The 25,352-nt window shown below is 34.8% G+C and overlaps 1 protein-coding gene and 1 pseudogene across 7 annotated transcripts in view; one reads left to right on the forward strand and one right to left on the reverse strand.

Moving 5' to 3' along the window:
* Positions 1-25,352, forward strand: part of HEATR5A (HEAT repeat containing 5A) — a 109,722-nt gene that overhangs the window by 39,328 nt on the left and 45,042 nt on the right. For all 6 annotated transcript variants that reach the window (XM_079127205.1, XM_079127210.1, XM_079127208.1 and 3 more), the window contains exons 14-19: positions 6,604-6,713; positions 11,298-11,461; positions 11,552-11,727; positions 18,701-18,806; positions 19,351-19,541; positions 22,157-22,316. In XM_079127205.1, the coding sequence (XP_078983331.1) occupies positions 6,604-6,713; positions 11,298-11,461; positions 11,552-11,727; positions 18,701-18,806; positions 19,351-19,541; positions 22,157-22,316 (907 nt within the window). The remainder of the gene's footprint in view (positions 1-6,603; positions 6,714-11,297; positions 11,462-11,551; positions 11,728-18,700; positions 18,807-19,350; positions 19,542-22,156; positions 22,317-25,352) is intronic.
* Positions 8,013-11,291, reverse strand: LOC306654026 (small nuclear ribonucleoprotein G-like; annotated as a pseudogene). Its single transcript has one exon. The product of its transcript is annotated as a small nuclear ribonucleoprotein G-like (transcript).

Raw genomic sequence — 25,352 nt, forward strand, 5'->3', positions numbered from 1 at the left:
GTTTATTTTCTTTTATTTGTCTCTGAAATGTTTCAAGTTTTGTCTTTAATCCATCTGGAATTTTTCTGTTTGGATGGTTAGGCCAGGCACAGTGGCACACACCTGTAACCAGCAATTCCAGCAGCTGAGACAGGATTGCAAGTTTGAGGCCATCTTTAGTCACTTAGTAAGACCCTCTCTCAAAATAAAAAATAAAAAGGAATGAGGATATAACTCAGTGGTAAAATGCCTCTGGGTTTAGATCCCCAGCACCAAAAGAAAAAAGAGAGATCCATATTAGTCCATTAGTGCTGCTACAACAAAATATCTCAGGCTGGGTAATTTATAATGAACAGAAATTTATTTCTCATAGTTCTGTAGGCTAGGAATCCAAGATCAAGGCACTAGCAGGTTTGATGTCTAATGAGAGCCAGGTCTTTGCTTCCAAGGTGGCACTCTGTTACTACATCCTCTGAAGAGAATGAATGCTGTGCCCTCCTATGGCAGAAGGGATGAAAGAGCAAAAAGGAGCTAAGCTCCCTCTGTTAGGCCCTTTTGTAAAGGCATTCATGTACTTGTTGGATTTTAAATAAGTATGCGTGTGGTATGTATGTTTATTCCTGCTGTATAAAAATGTAATCGATGCAACAACCTTGCTAACCTCTCCTGTATTAAAAATTAATTTGCAGGGGCTAGGATTGTGGCTCAGTGGAGAACGCTTGCCTAGCAGGTGTGAGGCACTGGGTTCTATCCCCAGCACCACATATAAAAAGTAAATAAAATTAACGTCCATCAACAATTAAAAAATATTTTTTAAAAAATTAATTTGTAGAATGTTCTGGAGTTCAAGGACAACCTAAGCAACATAGTGAGACCTTGTCTTCAGGAAAAAAAAAAAGAAGAAAGAAAAGAAAACCTGAATAGAAGTGGTTAAAGGGATTGGTTCTTGTCGGGTGTGGTAGCCCATGCCTGTAATCCCAGCAGTTCAGGAGGCTGAGGCAGGAGAGTTGCAAGTTCAAAGCCAGTGTTAGCAACTTGACAAGGCCCTGAGCAACGTAGTAAAATCCTGTCTCAAAAAATAAAAAGGGCTAGGGATGAGGCTAAGTGCCTCTGGGTTCAATACCCAGTATCAAAAAAAAAAAAAAGGAATGCTTCTTTATATTTCACTAATAAGAATGGTGTTTGTGGGCTGGGGAGATAGCTCAGTTGGTAGAGTGCTTGCCTTGCAAGCACAAGGCCCTGGGTTCAATCCCCAGCACTGCAAAAAAAAAAAAAAAAAAAAAAAGAATGGTGTTTGCTCTAGATTTTTAGTAGATACTTTTAAAAAATCTTTTTAGTGCATTATAATTATATATAATAGTGGAGTTTAATACATACTCTTTACCAGGTTAAGAGAGTAATCAACCTGGTTAAGGTTAAGAACTAAGTTGGCCATGTTTTTTCTTTTGGTTGTATTTTTTTTTTTATCATGAATAGATTTTGATTTTATGAAATGGTTTAATCCAATAAAGTTTAATGTAGGAAATTTTATTTACTAATTTTCTAATTAGTTTTAGTCCTTGAGTAAACTGAGCCTGGAATATTCTTTTTCATAAGCTTATGGACTAGTTTTGCCTATGGGTTTATATTTATCAGTGAAGCTGTCCTATAATTTTCTTTTTTGCACTGTCTTCCTCAACTTTTTAATCAGTATCATTAGCCCCATAGAATAAGGTGGGCAAATATTTCATCAAGTTCTGTGGGAGAGTTTTTATAAAATTGGGGTGATCTGTCACATGAGATTTTATAATCAACTATCTATAAAACATTCAAGACTTGGTATTTGGGGGGGGTGTTAAAGTATAACTTTGCTTATGTTAAAAATTTGTTTTCTTTATTATTATTATTTATAATCTCTTTTTTGCTTTCTCGATATTTTTTTTTTAATCTTTTTTTTTTTTTTTTTTTTTTGGTACTAGGAATTGAACTCAGGCACTTGACCATAGAGCCACATCTCCAGCCCTATTTTGTATTTTGTTTAGAGACAGGTTCTCACTGAGTTGCTTAGCGCCTCACTTTTGCTGAGTCTGGCTTTGAACTCATAATCTCCTGCCTCATCCTCCTGAGCCCCTGGGATTACAGGCATGCTCTTTTTTAAAATCTTAAGTTAAGCACCAAGGTCATTTAATTTCTCTTCATTCTCTTCTAATATAAGCTCAGACAATATATTTTCCTCTGAGACCTCAGTTAATATTGATATGTATTATTTCTATTAATGTTGATATGTATTTTTTCTATTATTTCAATTTCAAGTATTTTAATTTCTTTTATAATATCTTTGAGTTGTTTAGCAGTATGTTCTTAAATGTCTCAGTGTATGGAATGATCTTTAACTTGATTTAGTTACTGATATTTAGTCATTGTAATCAATCATTTTTAATGCATTATAGTTAGTGAATATGATCTGTATATTACCTGCTATATTTTTTGAGACTTTCTTTGTGACAAATGTTTTTTAAAGTTCCATTTTGCTATTTTCAATAATTTTTTATTTGCTTTAACTTATCAGTAATTGACAGTTATGTATTTTTAAAAACCACCCCTGTTATGCTGAATATATCACTTTCTAACTGTATTTCTAGTTTTACTTTTTCATATGTTGAAATTATGTAATCAGGTACATTATAGTTTAGAATTGTTTTTCTGATGAATTTTTGTCATTACACACTAACTCTGTCCTTAAAACTTTTTTATTATAATCTAATTTTTATGATTATTATATGTGTGTTATGTTTTTCTCATGACACCATGTTTTTAGATATGTCTCATAAGTTGCATATAGTTGGATTTTTTTTTTTTTTTTTTTAATTGAAACTGGGCATGATAGTGCACACCTATAATCCTAGTTACTTGGTATACTCAGGCAGGATGATCAGAAGTTTGAGGCCAGCCTGGGCAACTTAGTGAGACACTGTTCTCAAAATAAAAAATAAAAAATAACTAGGTATGTAGCTCAATGGAAGAGTGCTTTCCTAGCATGAATGAGTTCAATCCTCAGAACCTACCACCAAAAAAAAAGTCTCTGCTTTAAACTGGCAATTTGTGGGTTTCTTTATCCTACTTGATACCTTTTGTTTTGGGTTCATGCATTAAAAGATTTTAGGAAAATTGGCTCTTATCTCTTCAAACATTGCTTGCTCTCTTAAAACTTTTCTGCGGGGCTCTAAGGTTTTTTGTTTGTTTGTTTGTTTGTTTTTTGGTACTGGAGATTGACTCAGGGCACTTGACCACTGAGCCACATCGTCAGCCCTATTTCGTATTTTATTTAGAGACAGGGTCTCACTGAGTTGCTTAGTACCTTGCTTTTACTGAGGCTGGCTTTGAACTCAAAATTCTCCTGCCTCAGTTGTCATTGTTTTATGGGTTTTTTTTGTTTGCTTATTTGTTTTGATTTGGTTTAGTTTGCGTTTTTTGTTGTTCCTGTTTTGCAATATTGGGAATTGAACCCAGGGGTACTCTATCACTGAACCTTTTTTCACTTTATTTTAAAACAGCTTCACTAAATTGCTGAGGCATGCCTTGAATTTGTGATCCTTGGACTTCAACCTCCCAAGCCGCTGGGACTGTAGGCTTGTGCCACTACACCCTACCCTAATCAAATGTTTGATGTTTTCATTTTATCTTCCGTATATCTTAGTCTTTCTAATATTTCAATAACCTTTTCTGTCCACTGCACTCCAGATAATTTCTTTAGCTCTGTTCTCTGCTTTACTAATTCTCTCTTCAGCTGGATTTAATGTGCTATGCCTGTACTAGGATCTGGGACGATCTTCCAGGAGCCCCAGTTTATTATCCCTCTTTACCATGGGTGCAAGCTTACTTTCATTTCAGATCATTGTGTTGGTATTGGTATTTCTCTTCCCACTCTTTTCAGCTCATATTTTGATTCTTGCTTTTTTTAATGTTCATTTGTCTTTATTGGGTAGAGAGTGGTTCACCTCGGAAAAATTCCTTTCTGTAAGCCTAACCATACAAATTATCTTTTATCCGAGATAAAAGACACACTTCTGTCTATACTTACTCACACTTCCTTATGTATATTTGTACAGACTGTTATCTGCCTTCCTAATGTTAAGAGAAACCAATAAAAGCACTTCTCTAGCTGAATGTGGTATTGCAAGCCTGTGATCCCAACAACTCAGTAGACTGAGGCAGAAGGATCACAAGTTCAAAGCCATTCTCAGCAGTGTAGCAAGGCCCTATGTAACTTAGCAAGACCCTATCTCAAAATTTAAAAAATTAGAAGAATTGGGGATATGACTCAGTGGCTAAGCACACCTGGGTTCATTCCCTAGTACCAAAAAAAAAAAAAAAAAAAAAAAAAAACCACACAGACTCCTGTGAACTAAATTTTATAGTTTCTAAATTAAATGAATGTTACAAGATTTTTTAAATTAATTTTTTAAGCACTTCTGGAACTGAGCATGCATGCAGCTCAGTGGTTGAGTGCCTATTGAGCATGTGCAAAGCCCTAGTACTGCAAAAATGAAAAAAAGAGCCAGGCACATTGTCACATGCCTGTAATCTCAGCAAATTGGGAGGCTCAGGTAGAAGGATTGCAAATTCAAGGCCAATCTCTGCAATTTAGCAAGACCCTTTCTCAAAATAAAAAGGACTAAGGATATAGGTCACTGTAGAGTGCCCCTAGGTTTAATCCCTACTATCAAAAATTTAAAATAAAACTGGTGAGCTGGGCTTGGTGGCAAACACATCTGTGGACCTAGCTGCTTGGGAGTCTGAAGCAGGAGGATCACTGGAGCCTAGGAATTAAGGTCAACCTAGGCAACGTATTAAGACCCTGACTCTTAAAAAAATGAAAAGGTTGAAATAGTTTTCATACGTTAGCTATAATGTTCTGATCTGGCTTTAGAGACACACAAGAATACTGTGGATTTATTCTAATTTCCACAACTACAAAGTTCTACCAAGTTTCATACCTTTTGCACAGTGTTTACCAAACTGAAAAATATTTTAAAAAGAAGCATGGGGGCTAGTGTTGTGGCTAAGTGGTAGAGCACTTGCCTAGCATGTGTGAGGCACTGGGTTCGATTCTCAGCACCGCATATAAATAAGTAAATAAAAGTTCATCAATAACTAGTAAAAATATATAAAAAAAAAAAAAAGAAGAAGAAGAAGCATGGAGCTGAATCTGGTGGCTCACTTCTATAATCCCAGTGACTTGGGAGGCTAAGGCAGGAGGATTGTAAATTCAAGGCCAGCCTTAGCCTTAGGGCAACTTAGCAAGATCTTGTCTCAAAATAAAAATTAAAAAATAAAAAAAGAACTGGGAATGTTGCTCAGAGGAAGAGCACTTGCTCAGTATATGTGAGGCCATGGGTTCACTCTCCAGTAGTGCAAAAAAATAAATAAACATATAAAAAATTTAAAACATGACATGGGAGCTGGGGTTGTAGCTCAGTGGCCGAGTGCTTGCCTAGCGTGTGTGAGGCACTGGGTTTGATCCTTAGCACCACATAAAAATAAAACAAGTACAATAAAGACATGCTGTCCATCTACGACTACCAATAAAATTTTTTAAAAATTACACAATCTGGGGCTGGAGAGACAACTCAGATGGTAAAGTGCTTGCATTGCAAGCACAAGTCCCTGGGTTCGATCCCCAGCACCGAAAAAAAAAAAAAAAAAAAAAAACTATTACATAGGCTTTAGGCAAGCATGAGAGTATTGGTATCTAGGAAGTAATTTTTAAAAATATGAAACAAATGATTAGATAACTATATTCTTCTACAAAGGAGAAATGGCAAACGGAAGTTTTCTAGAAAATTCAAATAAGTGAACATCACCAGAATTTTTTAAGAGAATGTAGACACCTTATGCTGTGAGAGTTTGACAGATATAGTCCACGGTTACAATAAAAGCAGTTCCATCAATTTTTTGTACTGCTAAAAGAGTGCAAAACCATACTCTAGTTGATAACCTGGTACTTGCAAAGAATAGTAGTCCTTCAATAAGCGCTTGCTAAATGGTAAAATGATGTCTTAACACCAGTAGTAAAGGTGAACAGAAGATAAAGAAGAGTACATGTAAGCAAAAAAGTAGAAAGAAAAGTTTGTGAATGAAACTTCTAGGAATACTAGCTCAACTTATATTTTATTAAAAGAAAATTTGTTTCATGATTTTGTGGGTTTTGGTGATTCATTCTCATTTGGTGATCTTATTTTCAGATGAAGTTTCTAACAGATGCTTGAGTTTTCTCTAGCAACTTGTATCTCCTATTTGTATGTATCTTTGGATGATTACTTTTTTGCCTAATAGACTTGTTTTTGATAACTACCAAGTCTTAAATTTTGAAATTTTATAATAAGAATTTCAGTTTCCAGATCTAATACTTGTAGCCTTGGAAATCAAAACTGACTGTATAGTTTGGTTTTGTGAAGTATGATAGAAAAGTTAGCAGAATGATTTCCACACATGATACTTCAAGCCTTATTAAAAAACCATAAAGCAGCACTAATATTCATCAGTACATTTAGCTAATTTATGTTTATATCTCAGCCTGTTCAGTACTTGTGCATTGTCCCCTAATCTACACACTTAAGATAATATGTTTTCTTTTATTTTAAGGCTTTCCTCAATACTAAAAACATATGGAAATCCTCTGAAAACGCCATCAGTAGTTTATAGACAAAGACTTTATGAACTGTTGATTTTGTTACCTCCTGAAACCTATGAAGGTATGTCCTTTAGACCAAAATTTTATTGTTTGTGCCTGGAAAGTAATAATTGCTCATTATAAATGAATTATAATGGCAACTATTTAGTGCCTTGTTTTTAGAAGTTTTAGTCTAATCCTAATCCATGTGTTTGCCATTTTATAGTAAATAAAATATATTATTTAGAAAACCTAATTATTTTTTCATTTATTATTTTTGTTGGTACATTATGATTATACATAATGGTAGGATTCACTGTGCCATATTCGTATATGCACATGACTTAATCGGTCTCATTCCCAGGTGCCTTCCTTTCCCTCCTCTTCTCCCTCTCCCATTCATTGCTTTAATCTACTGATCTCCCTTCTATTGTTATTTCAACTTGTGCAGTGCGTATGTGTGATTTATTGTGGTTTATTTGTACATCACACAGCATTGTTTGGTAGACTTTGTTTCCCAGTACTTCCCTGTTTCTTCCCCTACTCACTCCCAGTCCCCTTTCTCTACTAAGGGGACTAAGAAGAATCAAGATTAAAATGTTGTTTTGCATAATGTGTCCTGCCTCTTTACTTAAAAGTAACCTTCTGTAGACCTAATGAACAACCACAGCTTAGTGGTAGGTTGATCTTATTCTCTGCTATATCTGATTATAAGAGTGACCTGTTACATATCTAATAAAAGCTGAGGGATGATGTCTAACAGATACCTGTTAGGTTGTGAAAAGCAATTCCCCTTGGATTTTTAATATAGTACTTTGAGATTTATTTATTTTCAAGTTACATTTGAAAAATAGACTCCCCCCCCCCCAAGTCTTCATTAAACATTTAAGAATACAAGAATATCAGCTCAAAATCTATAGTATATCTTCTAATGAATGGTAGTGTAAATCTACCCTTAAAGACTAGAATTAGGGAAATCAAAAAGAAGTTTTGTACTTTATTTTACTTATATTTTCTCAGAATTTGAGTTTGGGAATGCAATCAGGAATCCTAAAGAAATAATGAGCATATACTTATATATATTTTAAATTAGATCCAGAGTGTTCATTGACAGGTAAAGTCAAGACTTACTGTGAGCTGGGCATAGTGGCACACGCCCGTAATATCAGCAGGTCAGGAGACTGAGGGCAGGAGGAGTGCAAGCTCTAAGCCAGCCTCAGCAACTTAGCAAGACCCTGTCTCAAAAAAATAAAAAAATTTTTAAAAAGGTGGAAGGTATGTTGCTCAGTGGTTAAGCACCCCTGGGTTTAATCTGCAGTACTGGGGATGGAAAAAAAGACTTATTATGAATTTAAGAAATAATGAGTGTACACGTATATTTTAAATCAGGTTCAGAGTGTTAATAGGTAAAGTCAAGACTTACTACTACTTTTTATGTATCTACATGAATTAAAATATAATTCATAGAAAATGATAATATGGACATATTTATGTTTTTATGTTTCAAGCAAAAATAACTTGCCATTTTTTCCATCTTTATAATCATAGCAATAGAAGTAGTAAGGTCACTCTATCCCTTAGGACTATTGAATTTAAGAAAAAAATTTCACTTTATTTTCTATTTTCTTTTTTTGTGTAGTACAAGGATCAAACTTGGGGCCTCACTTGTGCTAGGCAAATGCTCAGTGAGCTATATCCTCAGCCCTATTTTCTATTTAATAGATTTGTGTACTGTGTATGAAGTACAAGAGTCATAAGTGCACTATTAAAATATCCATTGAAATTTTAAATAATATACTTTACATAGTATAGTACAACCTATAGTAACTTCTAAATCTTTAACACAAAGGAAATAGTAGTCTTTAAATGTATTCACCTAATTAATTTGAAAAATAAGACTGAGTAACAAAACAAGTTTAAGGTTCTGATCAATCTTAAGTTCCGATCTTATCAGTTGCTGTAAAAGATGTCTAAAAATCATCTTACGATACATAAAAATTGCTTTTGTTACATGAAAAGTATTTTAAGAAATTGAAATAATTTCTTCATGGTTATCCAGCAGATACTTATTAAGAATGACAGTTTTCTGTAGGTTGTGGAATGAAAATTGAGTTCTTAGTTTTAATACTCTGTTTCTCATCTATAAGATGGCAGTACTAACCTGACTGTAGAGGTTTATTATGAGGATGATTTGCAAAGCTTTTAGAACATTTCCTGGCACATGGATTAACCATTTTGCCTTATCATCCCAGAGTTGAACACTTAAATTGAGCAATAGATATACCACGGATAGTAACTGAAATAATTAATTTCATGAAATTAATTGAAAATTTCAGCCTTGAGTCTTTAATAAATATTCACTGCTATTACTAATACTGGTGATATAGAAAAAAAATGCCAGGCATGGTGTCTCATGCCTATAGTCCCATGTACTCTGAGTCAGGAGAATGAATTAGGCCCAGGAATTTGAGGCCAGCCTGAGCAATATAGTAAGACCCTTTCTCTGGGAAAAAAGAAAAAAAAAGAAATTAAACAGACCCACACTTCCTGGTTTATCCTGTCACCTCCATTAGGTAGACATCACCTCCAGCCCTCATTTCATCCTTATGTTATTGCTCAATTGGAAAAGTGAATATTTTTCTAAGGCAGTTTTTATTCATTCCTGCAATACGTAAGTTACAAACTGGCACAAAAAAAAATTTTAAGTTCTATGTAGATAAAATACTCTATTAATAATCCATCGGAAATTAGGACAAAACATCTTCGAGATGATAATTTAGGCCAATATGATAAATAAACCACTTTTTCAAAATATAAATATAGAGAGACAAACATAAGCTGTCTCATGTGTTAAAGTTCACAAGATGCTGCCTATGAACTAGCCTGCCCCCCCCCCAAATAATGAACAATAGCAAACTACCTCTAGATCCAAGTACGAATTCTCTCTTTTCCTCTCTCCCTCCGCCTCTCCCTCTTCTCTCTCCGTAACCCCTACTTTTTCTAGCATACAGACACACACACACACACAAAGGCAAATAATAGAGGAATAAATTAAACTGCACCAGAAAGCTATAATCATCAAAATCCAGACTAGAAAGTTCTACAGATCAGATAACCTTGTTTCTTCAAATGAATTACAGTAAGGAGAAGAAAAGCAGAATGAGAATATTGGATTGTTAGAGATTTAAGATATATCAACTAGCTGCAATGTGTAGACCTTACTTAAATCTACATTCAAACATAGAAGCAAACAAGAACAGGCATTTATGAGACTGTTGGAAATTAGAACAATGACTGGATATTTGATTTCTAGTAGTTTTTTTAAACATGAGATATTGATAGTGAGATAGGTTTCAAATAAAATGTCCTTTAATGGTGAAACATTTATGGATGAAGTGATATGCTATCTAGGGTTGCTTCTAAATAATATGAAGGTGAAGTGGTACATACCTGTAATTACACAGCAGCTTAGGAAACTGAGACAGTAGGATGAGAAGTTCATAGACAGCCTCAGCAATTTAGGAAGGCCTTATTCAACTTAGTAAGACTCTTTCTCAAAACAAAAAATAAAAAGGGCTGGCCCATCCCCAGCACCAATAAATACATACATACATAAATATGAAGTTGCAATAGTGAGTAGGGATATAAGTGAAACAGGATCATTCCAGCTGTGTGGAGGATAGGGGTCATGATACTAATGTCTGATTTTAATAGATTTGAAGTTTTCCACAACAAAAATACATCTAAATACAAGTATTTTCAGGCCCTGCTTCTTTTTTTTTTTCTATTGAAAAGTTTATTTAACAAAAAGTTTAATATGAAAATGTACATGACCTGATTTTTATGTCATAGTTAAACAGGCCCTTTGGAGAGGGGACATGGATTTTTCTGCTGAACAACCATTATTTATACTCATTCAGAGGCTTCTAACATGATGATGCTATTTCCTCATATTACCACCATTCCAAAATTATTCTGTTACCCACTGGTTTCCATCTCCACACATTAATCTGTTACAAGATTCATGAAGGGGTCATATCCCCATAATATTCCTTGGACATGTCTGCCACCATTTAATTTCAATAATTTCTTGTCCATAAATTTTTTCAGCTCAGGAGGGTGAGCTTTGCTCATGTTGTCTACTCTGAAGGCTCAGAGATGCTTTCCAGGCTATTCTTCTTCAAATTTAGTGTAATTCTTTTAAAAAAATCTTTAAAAAGGATCTTGCTATGTTGCCTAGCCTGGCCTCAAATTCCTGGGCTCAAATGATTCTGCCTCAGCTTCAGCAATAGTTGGGACTATTAGGCACACACCACTATGCCTGGCTCAATCTGTTTTGTTTAAACAGGAAAAGGAAAACACACACACACACATACACACACATGCACACAAAAGTTATTGCATGCCTAAGGCATAAGAATATTAGATGCCTAAATTTATTTTTATACTTATGGTTTTTTTTTTAATTATCATAGTATTCACTCAGCATTACAAGGCGTATACTTTGCCTTGTGAGCACCAACACATTCATTTGTAGGGCAGTTTTCAAGGACAAGAGGTATAATATTTGGCTATAATATAATAAAATTGGGCTTGTTTAATCCTATAATCTAACCAGTTAATTGCTAGTTCTTATTGCTCATGCTTTTTCCCTGTGATTCAACAGGACACCTCTGCACAATCCTTAAAGAACTGGCTGCTGACCTTACTACCCCTGATATCCAGGTGGCAGCATCTACATTTTTACTTCCACCTCTTTGTCATCAGGATGATCTTTTGATATTAAGTCCTTTGCTACAAGAGACTGACCATAAATTTATTGAAGAACAGGTATGGTCATTTTTTAATTACATTTGAATAGATTCAACTGGTGAACAGTGATATTTTTTAAAATCCTTATTTTTTTTATCCTCATTTTAGCTCCTGCTTGGTAATGGAGTTGCCTGTGGAAGTCTTGAATATGACCCTTATTCTATTTATGAGAAAGATGTACAGGGAGATTCTGTGCCTAAGCCCCTGCCTCCTACATTATCAGTTATTAGCTCTGCAGCAAAGCTCTTTGGGGTTGTCTGTGCTCATGTGGGAGAAGCTCAAAGGTAAATCTCTTCTCTTATCCTAACATAATATATAACTGGTTCAGTGAATGCATAGTAGAGAACTGATGGGTAAGAAAAATGTAAGAAGATCTTATTAACATACCAGATTTTTCATAAATGACAAGTGAAGGTGAGATAAAGGTTCTTGTTTATTTATTTGGCTAATACTAACTAAGGAATTAATAAGTACCAAACACTAGGTATTATTGTGGATATAGTACTTGGCCCACAGCTTATAATGTGGCTGAAAATATACATGAAAAAAGTCATTAGTGACAAAAGAATATTGATTTATGAGAAATTGCTACTTTTTTTTTTTTTTTTTTTTTTTTTTTGCTTAGACTAAGGTCTTATAGGCTTTCATACTTTTGAAATATTATAGAACCGTTATAGGCTTTCATACTTTTGAAATATTATAGAACCGTTATATAGATTCAGGGATTAGTCTTCATTTGGGTAGGTTTCAAAATGTTGATTTTGCCAGTTCACATAAAATGAACTTCAGACCACAAAAGAAAGTAACTCTGAGGTGATGAATGTATTAATTATCTTGCTTGTAGTAATCAGTTCACAGTGTATAAATATATCAAAACATCATGTTGTATATCTTAAATATACACAATTTTTATTTGGCAGTTTTATCCCAATAAAAATAGGAAAAAAAGGAGCCAGGGTTGTGCCTCACTCTTACCTAGCACTGGGTTCGATTCTCAGCACTGCAAATAAATAAATAAATAAATGTCCATCAACAACCAAAAAAAATATTTAAAAAAATAGGAAAAAAATTAAGAGCATTAAAGCAAACTACTTATATTCTTATGAAAAAAATAAATACAGGGTTTCTCCCCACCAAAAGAACTTAGGTTTTTGAAAGTCCAAAGACTAATAGTGTGATCTATCTGTAAAAAATGATAATTTTGGGGGATTTTTTTTTTGACACAATACCTTTATTTATATTTTTATATAGTGCTAAGGTTCAAACCCAGTGCCTCACACATGCTAGCACTTTACCACTGAGCTACAACTATCAAAAATGATAGTTTCCTAATTGTTATCTGGGCATATTTCTTTCTCAGGATCAAAATCTACTATCCAGGAAATTTTGTTTTTATCTGAGAAACTGAACAGGAAGTGAATCCCTTATTACTTAACCATAAGCTATTCTGGTTAAATATTTGTAAATTATTACAGTACTCATTATTTGTTCATTCTCTCTTCCTCCCTTTGTCTCATTCTAGACCCACAACAATACATCAATACATTTGGCTAGATCATACCCTTTTTTTTTTGGTACTGGGGATGAAACCCAGGGCCTCATGCATGCTGTGCAAGCACTCTACTATTAAGCTGTGTTGCCAACCCTAGGTCATGCCTTTTAATATATTATTTTTGTCTTGTTATATCTCCCATAAGATACCAATATTAGTTGTAGATGGATACAATACCTTTATTTTATTTATTTATTTTTATGTAGTACTGAGGATTGAACCTACGGCCTCACACATGCCAGGCAAGTGCTCTACCACTGAGCTACAACCTGAGCCCTCTCATCAACTACATATTTTTTAAAATATTTTTTAGATGTTGATAGACCTTTAGTTTATTCATTTATTTTTTTTTTTTATTCATTTATTTTTATGTAGTACTGAGGCTCAAGCTCAATGTTTCACACATGCTAGGCAAGCGCTATCCCACTGAGCTACAACCCCAGCCCCATCAACTACATATTTTTAAAACAAGTTCTGGGATAGTTTATAAGTGAATAAAAGACGAGAAAAGTATTCAAAGATTTATTTGTAGGGTGAAATTTGAATTAGTCTCTGCTATTTTGTAAAGCATAAAACTATTTTAAAATAATTAAATTGGAGTAATAGCAATAACTACTGTGATGGAAGAGAAATGACCTTTTGGTCCTAGGATTTATTTATTTTTAATAATTTTTTTGTACTACTGGAGATGGAACCCAGGAGTACACTACCACTGAGCTACATCCCCAGCCCTATTTATTTATGTGTGTGTGTGTGTGTGTGTTTGTGTGTTTTAGTGGTTGGTAGACACAGTACCCTTTATTTTATTTATTTTTATGTGGTGCTGAGGATTGAACCTAGGGCCTCACTCATGCTAGGTGAGCACTTTACCCCTGAGCCACAACCCCAGCCCCTGGGCATAGGATTTAAATTAAGCATGTTCATAAATAATTCCACTATTTTTTACATGCCTGACGTAAAAAGCACAAAAGAAAAGAATGTACTACTCTTTTAAAAAATAGTGATTTTTCTGGCTGGGCACTGTGTGGCACATTCCTATGATACCAGTGACTCTGGATGCAGAGGCAGGAAGATCAAAAATGTGAGGCCAGCCTGGGCAATAAAGAAAAAAAAAAAATGCTGGGGATATAGCACAATGGTAGAGCACTCCAGGATTTAATCCGTAGTACCCAACCACCGCCCCCTGCCAAAAAAGAAAAGTGATTTTCTTGTTCTCCTAGAGGAGTATTTTCATTTCAGATTTATTACCCATTTGTAGTTTCAGGTTTTTGTTTGTTTTTTGTTTTTTGTGCATGCTTGGCAAGCGCTCTACCAACTGAGATACATCCCCAACCCCTGCTTTCTTAATTATGTTGTTTAAGTTTAATGAATTTAAAATATGCTCATAGTTTCCCCCCAGCTAGATTATAATAATGCATATTCTAGGGAGGGGAGAGTTTGTTCGGTCCTGGGGATTGAACCCAGGAATGCTGGGCTACATCCCTGGCCCTTTTTATGTTTTATTTTGAGAGAGTTTCACCAAATTGTGTAGGGCCTCACTCTGTTGCTGAGACTAGCCTTGAATTTGCTGCCTCAGCCTCCCAAATTGCTGGGATTACAAGTGTGCGCCACCACGCCCAGAGTTAGATTTTGTTTTAATAAAAATCTTGAGACATGTTAAAAGCAAAACCTGTCTTTCTGTTTGGATTCTAACTAAACAAAAATAGTAGTCAATATTTAGGAGAATGTTTAAAGGAAATAAATGGTCTGGCAGGATCAAAAGTAGGTCATAGCAATTATCAACATCCACCAGTGGGTGTCATTAGAGAGCCCAAGGAGAGAAACTATATGACTAGGAAAGTTAGGTTTCTAATTTCCTGTTTTCCCTGATATTTGAGCAGGCTGTTTTTCTTTGGACTTTGGAAGTAAAGGGTTTTTTTGAGAAATTATAGTATCTTTTAAGCTAACTGATTCTTTTCTGACTGTAGAATTCTAAAAATAAGAAAATGTGATATTGCATTGCTAATATTAAAGACAATATGAATATCCTAATATTAATACTAATATTAAATACTAATATCAAATAAGAAAATTTAATATTGCATTGCTATTATTAAAGCCCTAAAATATTGAAAGCTTAGGAAATCAATATTTTGTACAGAAAGTATTATTGATCTCTTTGATGTGTTGTTTGTGGTTTTTTTTTTTTTTTTTTTTTTGTATGTGCGTATGTTTAGCATAAAACAGTAGGATTTATTCAAATGAGAAGAAAAGAGACTGTGCTCCCACGGGGTGAGATGACCCAATAGGGGTTGTCTGTGATTTTTGTTTGTTTTGTGGTACTAGAGTTTGGACCCAGGGATGTTCTACCACTGAACTACATCCCCAGCCCTTTTTATTTTTTATTTTGAGACAGGGTGTTGCCAAGTTGCCAAGACTAGCCTCGAACTTGTGATACTCCTGATTTAGCCTCTCTGGTGGCTGGGATTATAGGCATGCACCATCATGCCCAGCTGTTTACGGTTATTTTTTAAATATGTCTTGTATCTAATTGCAAAAAAATGAATAACTTAATTCACTTCAGTATTTTTCATCCTTGGTTTGCATATTGGAATCATCTAGACAACTTTTAAAAATACTAAAGATTCTAGCTGGGCATGGTGGCACATGCCTATAATCGCAGCTACTCAGGAGGCTAAGGCATGAGGATTGTGAATTCAAGGGCTCAGCTTTGACAATTTAGCAAGATCCTATCTCAAAATAAAAAAAATAAAAAGGGATGGGGATGGAGCTTAATGGTTGAGTGCCCCTGGGTTCAATCTCCAGTCCTGTAAAAACAAAAACTAAGGATTCTAATTTTTTAGTATGATGTACATACTATGGTAGGCACTGAGATTTTTAGAAACTTCTTAGGTGATTCTCATATGCAGCCTAGATTAAGAACCACTGCTGTAAATGCATTGCTTCCACAAATGATGTTACTCTTAAGTGAAGAGAGAAGAAAAATTTAGCAATTAAATTTTTCAGTACTAAAAAAAAAAAATGCCATTATATACCCTCTCTGGAAGTAAAAAGTAAATCAGCATTTTCATGTGTATATTTGCCCATTACTCTTTTAACTAGGTGTTTGTATTCTACCTTGACTTGACAGTTTTTTATCTGATCATTTTCTTACAAACTGATAATTGTATATTATCTTTGATACTACTTAGGAATACCAGTTGTTATTACTAAGAACAAATCATCTCCATCTTCTTAACAATTCAGAATCTTTTATTGAGATCTCTAAAGGAATTAGTGTCATCATTTATCCTGAACTCTTAGTAGCATATTAAAAGACTGTCCGGATTGGGGTGCAAGATAGAGAAAAAGGTTTGGGTCTCCAGCAACCCTCTTTTATAGTTTGACCCATGAATATGGGCAAGAAGATAGTGCAAGTCAAATTATATAACATCACAAAATTCTCTAACTCTAACATTATGTATTTTTACTACTTTCAACATGAAACATTTCCATTTTAACAGATACAGAACATGATCTAATCAGGATGTTTTATGTTTCTGTACTTGTGCACCTGACTATATGGTTGTCCTTAATTTCCCTAGATGTCACATTTACCCCCTACAGTCTTCCTGAAGGGTTATTTGGGCATAAATATATCCTTGAAACAAGATGCCTTAGAAAATTGTTCTACTGTAATTGTTAATACAATGGGGAAATTCCTGATAATATTGTTTAGGAGGAGAAAAAGAAGCAAGCGATTAGCAAAGTGTGTACAACATGATCCAAGATTCCAGTTTTTTTTTTTTTTTTTTTTTTTTCTTTCTTTTTTTTTTTTTTTTTTTTTTTTGGTGTCCTAGGACATTGAACCCAGGACCTCACACATGCTAGATAAGTGGCAAGCATGTTTCCACTGAGCTATATCCCCAGCCCCATCATCTCTGTTTCCTAAAAATCATTTTCATATGCTTAGGGGGAAAATGATGAAAACAAAGTTGACAAAGCGGCTGGGTTGTGACTCAGTGGTAGAGCACTCACCTAGCACGTATGAGGCCCTGGGTTCAGTCCTCAGCACCACATAAAAATAAAATAAAGGTTTGTGTCTACCTACAATTAAAATTATAAAAAAAAAAGAAGTTGACAAATAGTGGTGACTCTTTCTAGACAGTAGGATTATGGGTGAATTTTAAAGTGGTATGGTTTTTCCAATTTGTAGTGATCTTCCTTTTTTATTATATGATATGAATTGATATGTGTAATATTTCCAGTGAACATAATACATAGCCTAGCACCTTCCTTTTTTCTTTAACTCTTGCACAGTTGGACTTTTTAAAGGCACAATGCCTGTGTCTGTTTTGCTTTAATAACAGAATTACCATTTGGACTAAAACTATATTAAGATTGTGACCTCAACATGATGATAAAGAGCTAGCTAAGGACTGGGGAATTTTATTAGAAGTACACTAGGGTCAGATAAAAGCATACCCATATGCCATCTTCAGCCAGTCACACTGTTTTTACCTACTCAATGCAGTTGTCCTTTATGTTTGTTAGATAAGTACATTTGACTGCCTACTACATGCCAAACACAAGATGTTTAAAAAATGAAGATAAATTATAAGGCACTATTCCTGTCATCAAGACAATTCATAAACCTCAAAATAATCTTTAATGTTATTTCAGCTTTCCTTAATTTAATTGGAAAGTTGAGGGGCAAGAAAATATTGGGCTTAGAGACAATGTCTTAAAGAAAAAAATTAAAAGAAAAATTGGGTGACTTGTTTCATAGCTGTATATCTTTAATCTCAAGGAATTAAAACCTCTGTGTTGTAAAGACATGAAAAATGATTCACAGAAGATATACAAATAGTTAATAGACAACTGCAGACCAAAAAATAGTATGTATATTCATTATAAATGGTGATAATTGGGAAACTCCTCTCATCAGTGGGAGGATGGTTAAATAAATTGTGGAGTATGTGTTTAATAAATTTCAGGTTCACAGATTTTACCAAAGAATAAAATTATTTAAAAAATACTAAAAATGGTACAATCCCTAGCACTGCCAAAAAAAAAAAAAAAAAAAAAAAATACTAAAAAGGATTCTGTTAAATGAGAAAAGCAAAGAGTTAAATTTGTGTTATTTGGTATGATTCCAAATATATTTTTGAAGTACAGGTGGAGGTTCGAAGAGTTGTACTTCTTCTACTTAACTATCAATGACATATGTTGGTGCCAAGTTTAAAACGAAGCAATGTATTTGACTTTAATAAGTCTTAGTACTAAGAACAAAGTAGTTGGCTAACACTGACACTAATTAGACAAATGCTTATTAAACAAAGACTCAAGAGATCATTATAATCTGTTTCTATGTTGAATTTGTTAAAACTTGACGTGAATTTTATAATATGTGAGCGATTTTTTTTTTCACCTATCTCTAAGAGTTGGAATTGTCTATTCTAAGCATTTAGTCAAAAGCTATAAGGACTAGGTTTGGTGGCATATACCTGTAATCCTAGCAACTTGGAAGCCTGAGGCAGGAGGATCACAGTTTTAAGGTCAACTTGGTGAGACTCTGTCTCAAAATGAAAAATAAAAAGGGCTGGGAATGTGACTCAGTGGTTAAGCATTCCTAGGTTCAATCCTCAGTACCCAAAAAATAAATTAAAAAATTAAAAAATTAAAATTATCTACTAGCTTTTAAATTCTGTTGCTTCTGATTTTAGGCTTCTTATATTGGAACAGCTTTTGAACAGTATGAAGCACACAAAAGGAGCTCGTCAACAAGTAGTTCAGTTACATGTTGTTTCTTCCATTTCTAACTTTTTGAAGGTAATTTTACCTTTTTAAATTCAAATGTTAATTTTCTTTAAAAGTGTATGGCTAATTACATAGGTTGGATGATAATATTCTTAAAGAGCTTTATTTTATTCATTTGTCCTAATCACCTGATGATAATGTTTCAGGATTTGAAATTCTTTTACTTTTTTCCATTTAATACTAGCCTAGAGATTGATGGTCTATGACCTATGGGCCAAATCCAGCTTGCTGTTGTATTTGTGACTTATTGTTTCTAAGTAAAATATTACAAGATTGATTCAAGTTGTTCATTTTAGACATCTATTAAAGTTCTTCTGAACATGTTTATGCCATAGTTATAATTGATGGCTGTTCTGTTTGCCTGGTGGTAAAATTTTAAAGTACTTTGTGGGAAAAAGATCAAATTATGTTTGTGTGATCAGTGTTCATTTTTGTGTTCTGAGTTTTTAAAAGTATTAACAGATATAAACATACGGATTAACAAGAATATGCATTCCCAGCTAGACAAGAGAACTTGCTATAGTTATAAATTTGAATTGTTCTTTATGTACTTCAGTATGTGGCTGGCTCCAAGGGAAGTTTAGGTCCAGAAGAAATGAGAAGACTTGCCCTAACATTAGTGATGGGAGCCCTAGAAAGTCCCAACCCACTTTTGAGATGTGCAGCTGCAGAGGCATGGGCTAGGTTAGCCCAAGTTGTCGATGATGGAGCTTTTACCGCTGGATTAGCTCAAGTTAGCTTTGACAAGTAAGTTAATTTTTTCTTTAATACTCAGGGCTATGTGATAAAATTGGTAATAACTTGCTGATTTGTTGGAACTCGTAAGAAATTTCATTCATAGATTTAACTAAGGAAAAAAATTGACAAATGTGGGTGCCAAGAGCATTGACACTACCTATAGAATGTGCTAAAAGTCTTTGCCACCTTCACCTCAGATAGAGCATTAATCTCCAGGATATATAAAGAACTCAAAAACTTAACACCAAAAAAGAAACAAATAACCTAGTCAATAAATGGGCAGAGGTATTGAACAGGCACTGCACAGAAGAAATACAAATGGTCAATAAAGACATGAACAGATGTTCAACATTTCTCGCAATTAGAGAAATGCAAATTAAAACTACACTGAAATTCTGTCTCACTCCAGTCAGAATGTCAGTTATCAAGGATACAAGTAACAGTGATTGGTGTAGATGTAGGGGAAAAGGTTCACTCATCTATCGCTGGTAGGACTGCAAATTGGTGCAACCACTTTGGCAAGCAGTATGGAGAACCACCATTTGACCCAGCTATCCCACTCTTCAGCATATACTCAAAGGACGCAGCCACATCAGTGTTTCTAGCAATTTAATTCACAGTAGCTAAGCTATGGAACCAACCAAGATGCCTCTTCAACACATGAATAGAAAAAGAAAATATGGTGTATATACACATTGGACTATTACCCATAAAAAAGGATGACTTTCTGACTTTTGCCAGTAAATGGATGAATCTGGAGACTCTCATTCTAAGTGAAATAAGCCAGTCCCAAAAAACCAAAGGTCTCATGTTCTCTCTGATATGCAAATGCTGTCACATAACAAGTGGGGGGCAGAAAGAAGTTCTTTGGATTAGATGAAAGGGAATGAAGGGAAGGGAGGGAGGATAGAATAGGAAAGACAGTAGAATGAATCAGACATAACTTTCCTGCGTTCATAATCGAATATACCACCAGTGAAACTCTACATCATGTACAACCACAAGAATGGGATCCTAATTAGAATAAGTTATACTCCTGGTGTGTATAATATGTCAAAATATACTCTTCTGTCATGTATATCTAGAAAGAACCAATAAAATAAAATTTAAAAAATAATTCTTTTGGCCTGCTGATCTTGAAACACAAAAGTAATACTACTTCAGCTTTAGTCTTTATATAGTAAGAGAAAGATCATTGTCTAGAATATGAAATGACCATCAAGGGAATAAACTCTAGGACAGTGAGATGCTTGTGGAGTTTTAACATGTAAAAATATAAATGATAGGTAGTAGCAACAATCTGCAGGAAAAGGAAAACTGTAGACTGCAGTTTAAGAAACATAAGCTGTACTTTGAGTTCTCCTGTTCTGTCATTTTGGGTAGATTTCTTAATCCTCTCAGCCAGTTTTCCTCTATTCCAAATAGAAGGTTATTAATACTGTCTTTCCTGTTTAAGAATATTAATGTAGGCCTGACTGATGCAAACGTCAGAATTGTTGGGAAGATTAAAGAAGAACTAAATAGCCTGGAATGGTGGTATACCCCTACTATCTCAGCTGCTCAGGAGGCGGAGTTAGGGATCAGCAAGTTTGAGGCTAGCCTTAGCAATTTAGCAAGACCCTGTCTCATAATAAAATTTAAAACAAAGAAGAACTAAATGTAAAGTGTTTAAATTAGCTTGGAGTTGTAGTACATGCATATGATCCCAGAATCTTTGGAGGTATTAAAGTTCTTAAATGAACTCAACAAAATTAAAGTATGTCAGCATTTGCATTTTTAAAATGCAACTTAAAGTGTGTGCCTGTCTTATAAACACGCACATATCTCTGAAAGATCTTGGAACTGGTTGTACTAAAATAATTAATAATATGAAGTCCTTTTATTTAACATTTTTTACCTTCCAAGATACCTTTCAGGTTATGTCAAAATTTTTCATCAGTTCACAGTAAATACATTTCTTGATTTTGGTGTTTTCTTGTGTTGTTTTGTTTTTTGGGTTTTTGTTCGTTTGTTTGTTTGTGGTGCGAGGGCCTTGTGCATGCAAAGCAGGCACTCTACCAACTGAGTTATATCCGCAGCCCTACATTTCTTAATTTTGTAACAATTCTTATAAAAAGTTTTGTCTAGCACAGTGGTGCACACCTGTAATTCCAGCTACTCATGAACATCACAAGTTCAAGACCAGCCTTGGCAATTTAATAAGATCTAGTTTTAAAATAAAATTTAAAAAGGGGTGGGGATGTAGGTCAGACATGCTTGCCTTATATGAGTTCTATCCTCAGGACTGTCTTATTTATTTATTTTTTAATTTATTTATTTGATACCAGGAAAACCCAGGGGTATTTAATCACTCAGCCACATCCCCAGTCCTTTTTATTTTTTATTTTGATAACAGGGTCACACTATATTGCTTAGGGCCTTGCTGAGTTGTTGAGCCTAACTGAATTTGCGATCCTTTTGTCTCAGCCTCGTGAGCCACTGGAATTACAGGCGTGCACCACCACACCCGACTCCCAGTACTGTATTTAAAAAAAAAGAAAAAAGAAAAAAAAATTGTCTAAATGACAAAGTATATATGTCAGGCTTAGTTTTGTGTTTTCAATGCTCATCGTTTATAATTACAGATTGAAGTCAGCAAGGGACGTGGTTACAAGGACAGGACACTCATTGGCTTTGGGATCCCTTAATAGGTATTTAGGAGGAATAGGTTCTTCTCAACACTTGAATTCTTACATTGGGATTCTTTATACTTTGTCTCAGGACAGCACTTCTCCAGATGTACAGGTGAGTACCTCACATGATACCTTCCTTGAAATGCATGATTTGTAGATGATGCTCATTATTTTTAATGACCACTGATAAATTGTGAATAATACCCCCCCCCCATAAATGTTAAGACAGTTGTTAACTTTGATTAACTTTGTTAACTGGATTTTTAGAATTCAAATCTATCTATCCTTTTTCTTTTTTTTTTTTTTTTTTTTGCTTAAAACAATAGACATTTATTTTCTCAGTGTTCCAGAGGCTAGAAGGTTCTAATCAAGGTGTCAGCAGGTGAACCCCCAAAGGCTCTATGGGAGATCCCCTTGCTTTTCCAGCTTCCAGGCTATGTTCCTGGGCTGTGACTGCATCACTCAGTCTGTGCTTCCAGGGTCTCATTGCTGTCTCCTCTTCTATGTATATTTCTTTTTTTTTTTTTTTTTATTGTAAACAAATGGGATACATGTTGTTTCTCTGTTTGTACATGGTGTAAAGGCATACCATTTGTGTAATCATAAATTTACATAGAGTAATGTTGTTTGATTCATTCTGTTATTTTTTCCCTTCCCCCCACCCTCCCACCCCTCTTTACCCTCTATACAGTACTTCCTTCCTCCATACTTGCCCCCCTCCCTAACCCTAACTCTAACCCTAACACTAACCCTTCCCTCCCCCCCATTATGTGTCATCCTCCACTTATTAGCGATATCATTCGTCCTTTGGCTTTTTGAGATTGGCTTATCTCACTTAGCATGATATTCTCCAATTTCATCCATTTGCCTGCAAATGCCATAATTTTATCATTCTTTATGGCTGAGTAATATTCCATTGTATATATACACCACAGTTTCTTTATCCACTCATCAATTGAAGGGCATCTAGGTTGGTTCCACAGTCTGGCTATTGTGAATTGAGCACCTATGAACATTGATGTGGCTGTATCTCTGTAGTATGCTGATTTTAAGTCCTTTGAGTATAGGCCAAGGAGTGGGATAGCTGGGTCAAATGGAGGGTCCATTCCAAGTTTTCTAAGGAATCTCCACACTGCTTTCCAGAGTGGCTGCACTAATTTGCAGCCCCACCAGCAATGTATGAGTGTACCTTTCTCCCCACATCCTCGCCAACACCTGTTGTTGCTCGTATTCTTGATAATCACCATTCTAATTGGGGTGAGATGGAATCTTAGGGTGGTTTTGATTTGCATTTCTCTTATTACTAGAGATGTTGAGCATTTTTCCATATGTTTGTTGATTGCTTGTAGATCTTCTTCTGTGAAGTGTCTATTCATTTCCTTAGCCCATTTGTCGACTGGATTATTTGAATTCTTGGAGTAGAGTTTTTTGAGTTCTTTATCGATTCTGGAGATTAGTGCTCTATCTGAAGTATGATTGGCAAAGATATTCTCCCACTCTGTAGGCTCTTTCTTCGCATTGCTGATAGTTTCCTTTGCTGAGAGAAAGCTTTTTAGTTTGAATCTATCCCAGTGGTTGATTCTAGCTTTTATTTCTTGTGCTATGGGAGTCCTGTTAAGGAAGTCTGATCCTAGACCAACAAGGTGAAGATTTGGACCTACTTTTTCTTCTATAATCTGCAGGGTCTCTGGTCTGATTCCGAGGTCCTTAATCCATTTTGAGTTTAGTTTCGTGCATGGTGAGAGATAGGGGTTTAGTTTCCTTCTGTTGCATATGGATTTCCAATTCTCCCAGCACCATTTGTTGAAGAGGCTATCTTTTCTCCATTGCATATTTTTGGCCCCTTTGTCTAGTATGAGAAAATTGTATTTATTTGGGTTTGTGTCCGTATCCTCTATTCTGTACCATTGATCTACCTTTCTATTTTGGTACCAATACCATGCTGTTTTTGTTACTATTGCTTTGTAGTAGAGTTGAAGATCTGGTATTGCAATACCCCCTGTTTCACTCTTCCTGCTAAGGATTGCTTTAGCTATTCTGGGTTTCTTATTCTTCCAGATGAATTTCATAATTGCTTGCTCTATTTCTGTAAGGTACGTCATTGGGATTTTAATTGGGATTGCATTGAATTTGTATAGCACTTTAGGTAGTATGGCCATTTTGACAATATTAATTCTGCCTATCCAAGAACATGGAAGATCTTTCCATCTTCTAAGGTGTTCTTTAATTTCTTTCTTTAGTGTTGTATAGTTCTCATTGTAGAGGTCTTTCACCTCTTTTGTGAGATTGATTCCCAAGTATTTTATTTTTTTCGAGGCTATTTTGAATGGGGTAGTTTTCCTAATTTCTCTTTCTGAAGATTCATCACTTATGTATAAAAATGCGTTGGATTTATGGGCATTGATCTTGTAACCTGCTACTTTACTGAATTCACTTATGAGTTCTAAGAGTTTTCTGGTGGAATTTCCAGGTTCCTCTAAATATATAATCATGTCATCAGCGAACAGGGATAGTTTGAGTTCTTCTTTTCCAATTCGTATCCCTTTAATTTCTTTGGTTTGTCTAATTGCTCTGGCCAGAGTCTCAAGAACGATGTTGAATAGAAGTGGTGAAAGAGGGCATCCCTGCCTTGTTCCAGTTTTTAGGGGGAATGCTTTCAGTTTTTCACCATTTAGAATGATATTAGCCATGGGCTTAGCATAAATGGCCTTTACAATGTTAAGGAATGTTCCCACTATCCCTATTTTTTCTAGTGATTTGAGCATGAAGGGGTGCTGTATTTTATCAAATGCTTTTTCTGCATCTATTGAAATAATCATGTGATTCTTGACTTTAAGTCTATTAATATGGTGAATTACGTTTATTGATTTCCTGATGTTGAACCAACCTTGCATGCCTGGGATGAAACCCACTTGATCATGGTGCACTATCTTTTTAATATGTTTTTGTATGCGATTTGCTAAAATTTTGTTGAGAATTTTTGCGTCGATGTTCATTAAGGATATTGGTCTGAAATTTTCTTTCCTTGATGAGTCTCTGTCTGGTTTAGGTATCAGTGTGATATTGGCTTCATAGAATGAGTTTGGGAGGGTTCCCTCCTCTTCTATTTTATGGAATACTTTGAGAAGTATTGGAATGAGCTCTTCTT

Source organism: Sciurus vulgaris, assembly GCF_902686455.1.
Source record: "Sciurus vulgaris genome assembly, chromosome: 2".
Taxonomy (NCBI): domain Eukaryota; kingdom Metazoa; phylum Chordata; class Mammalia; order Rodentia; family Sciuridae; genus Sciurus; species Sciurus vulgaris.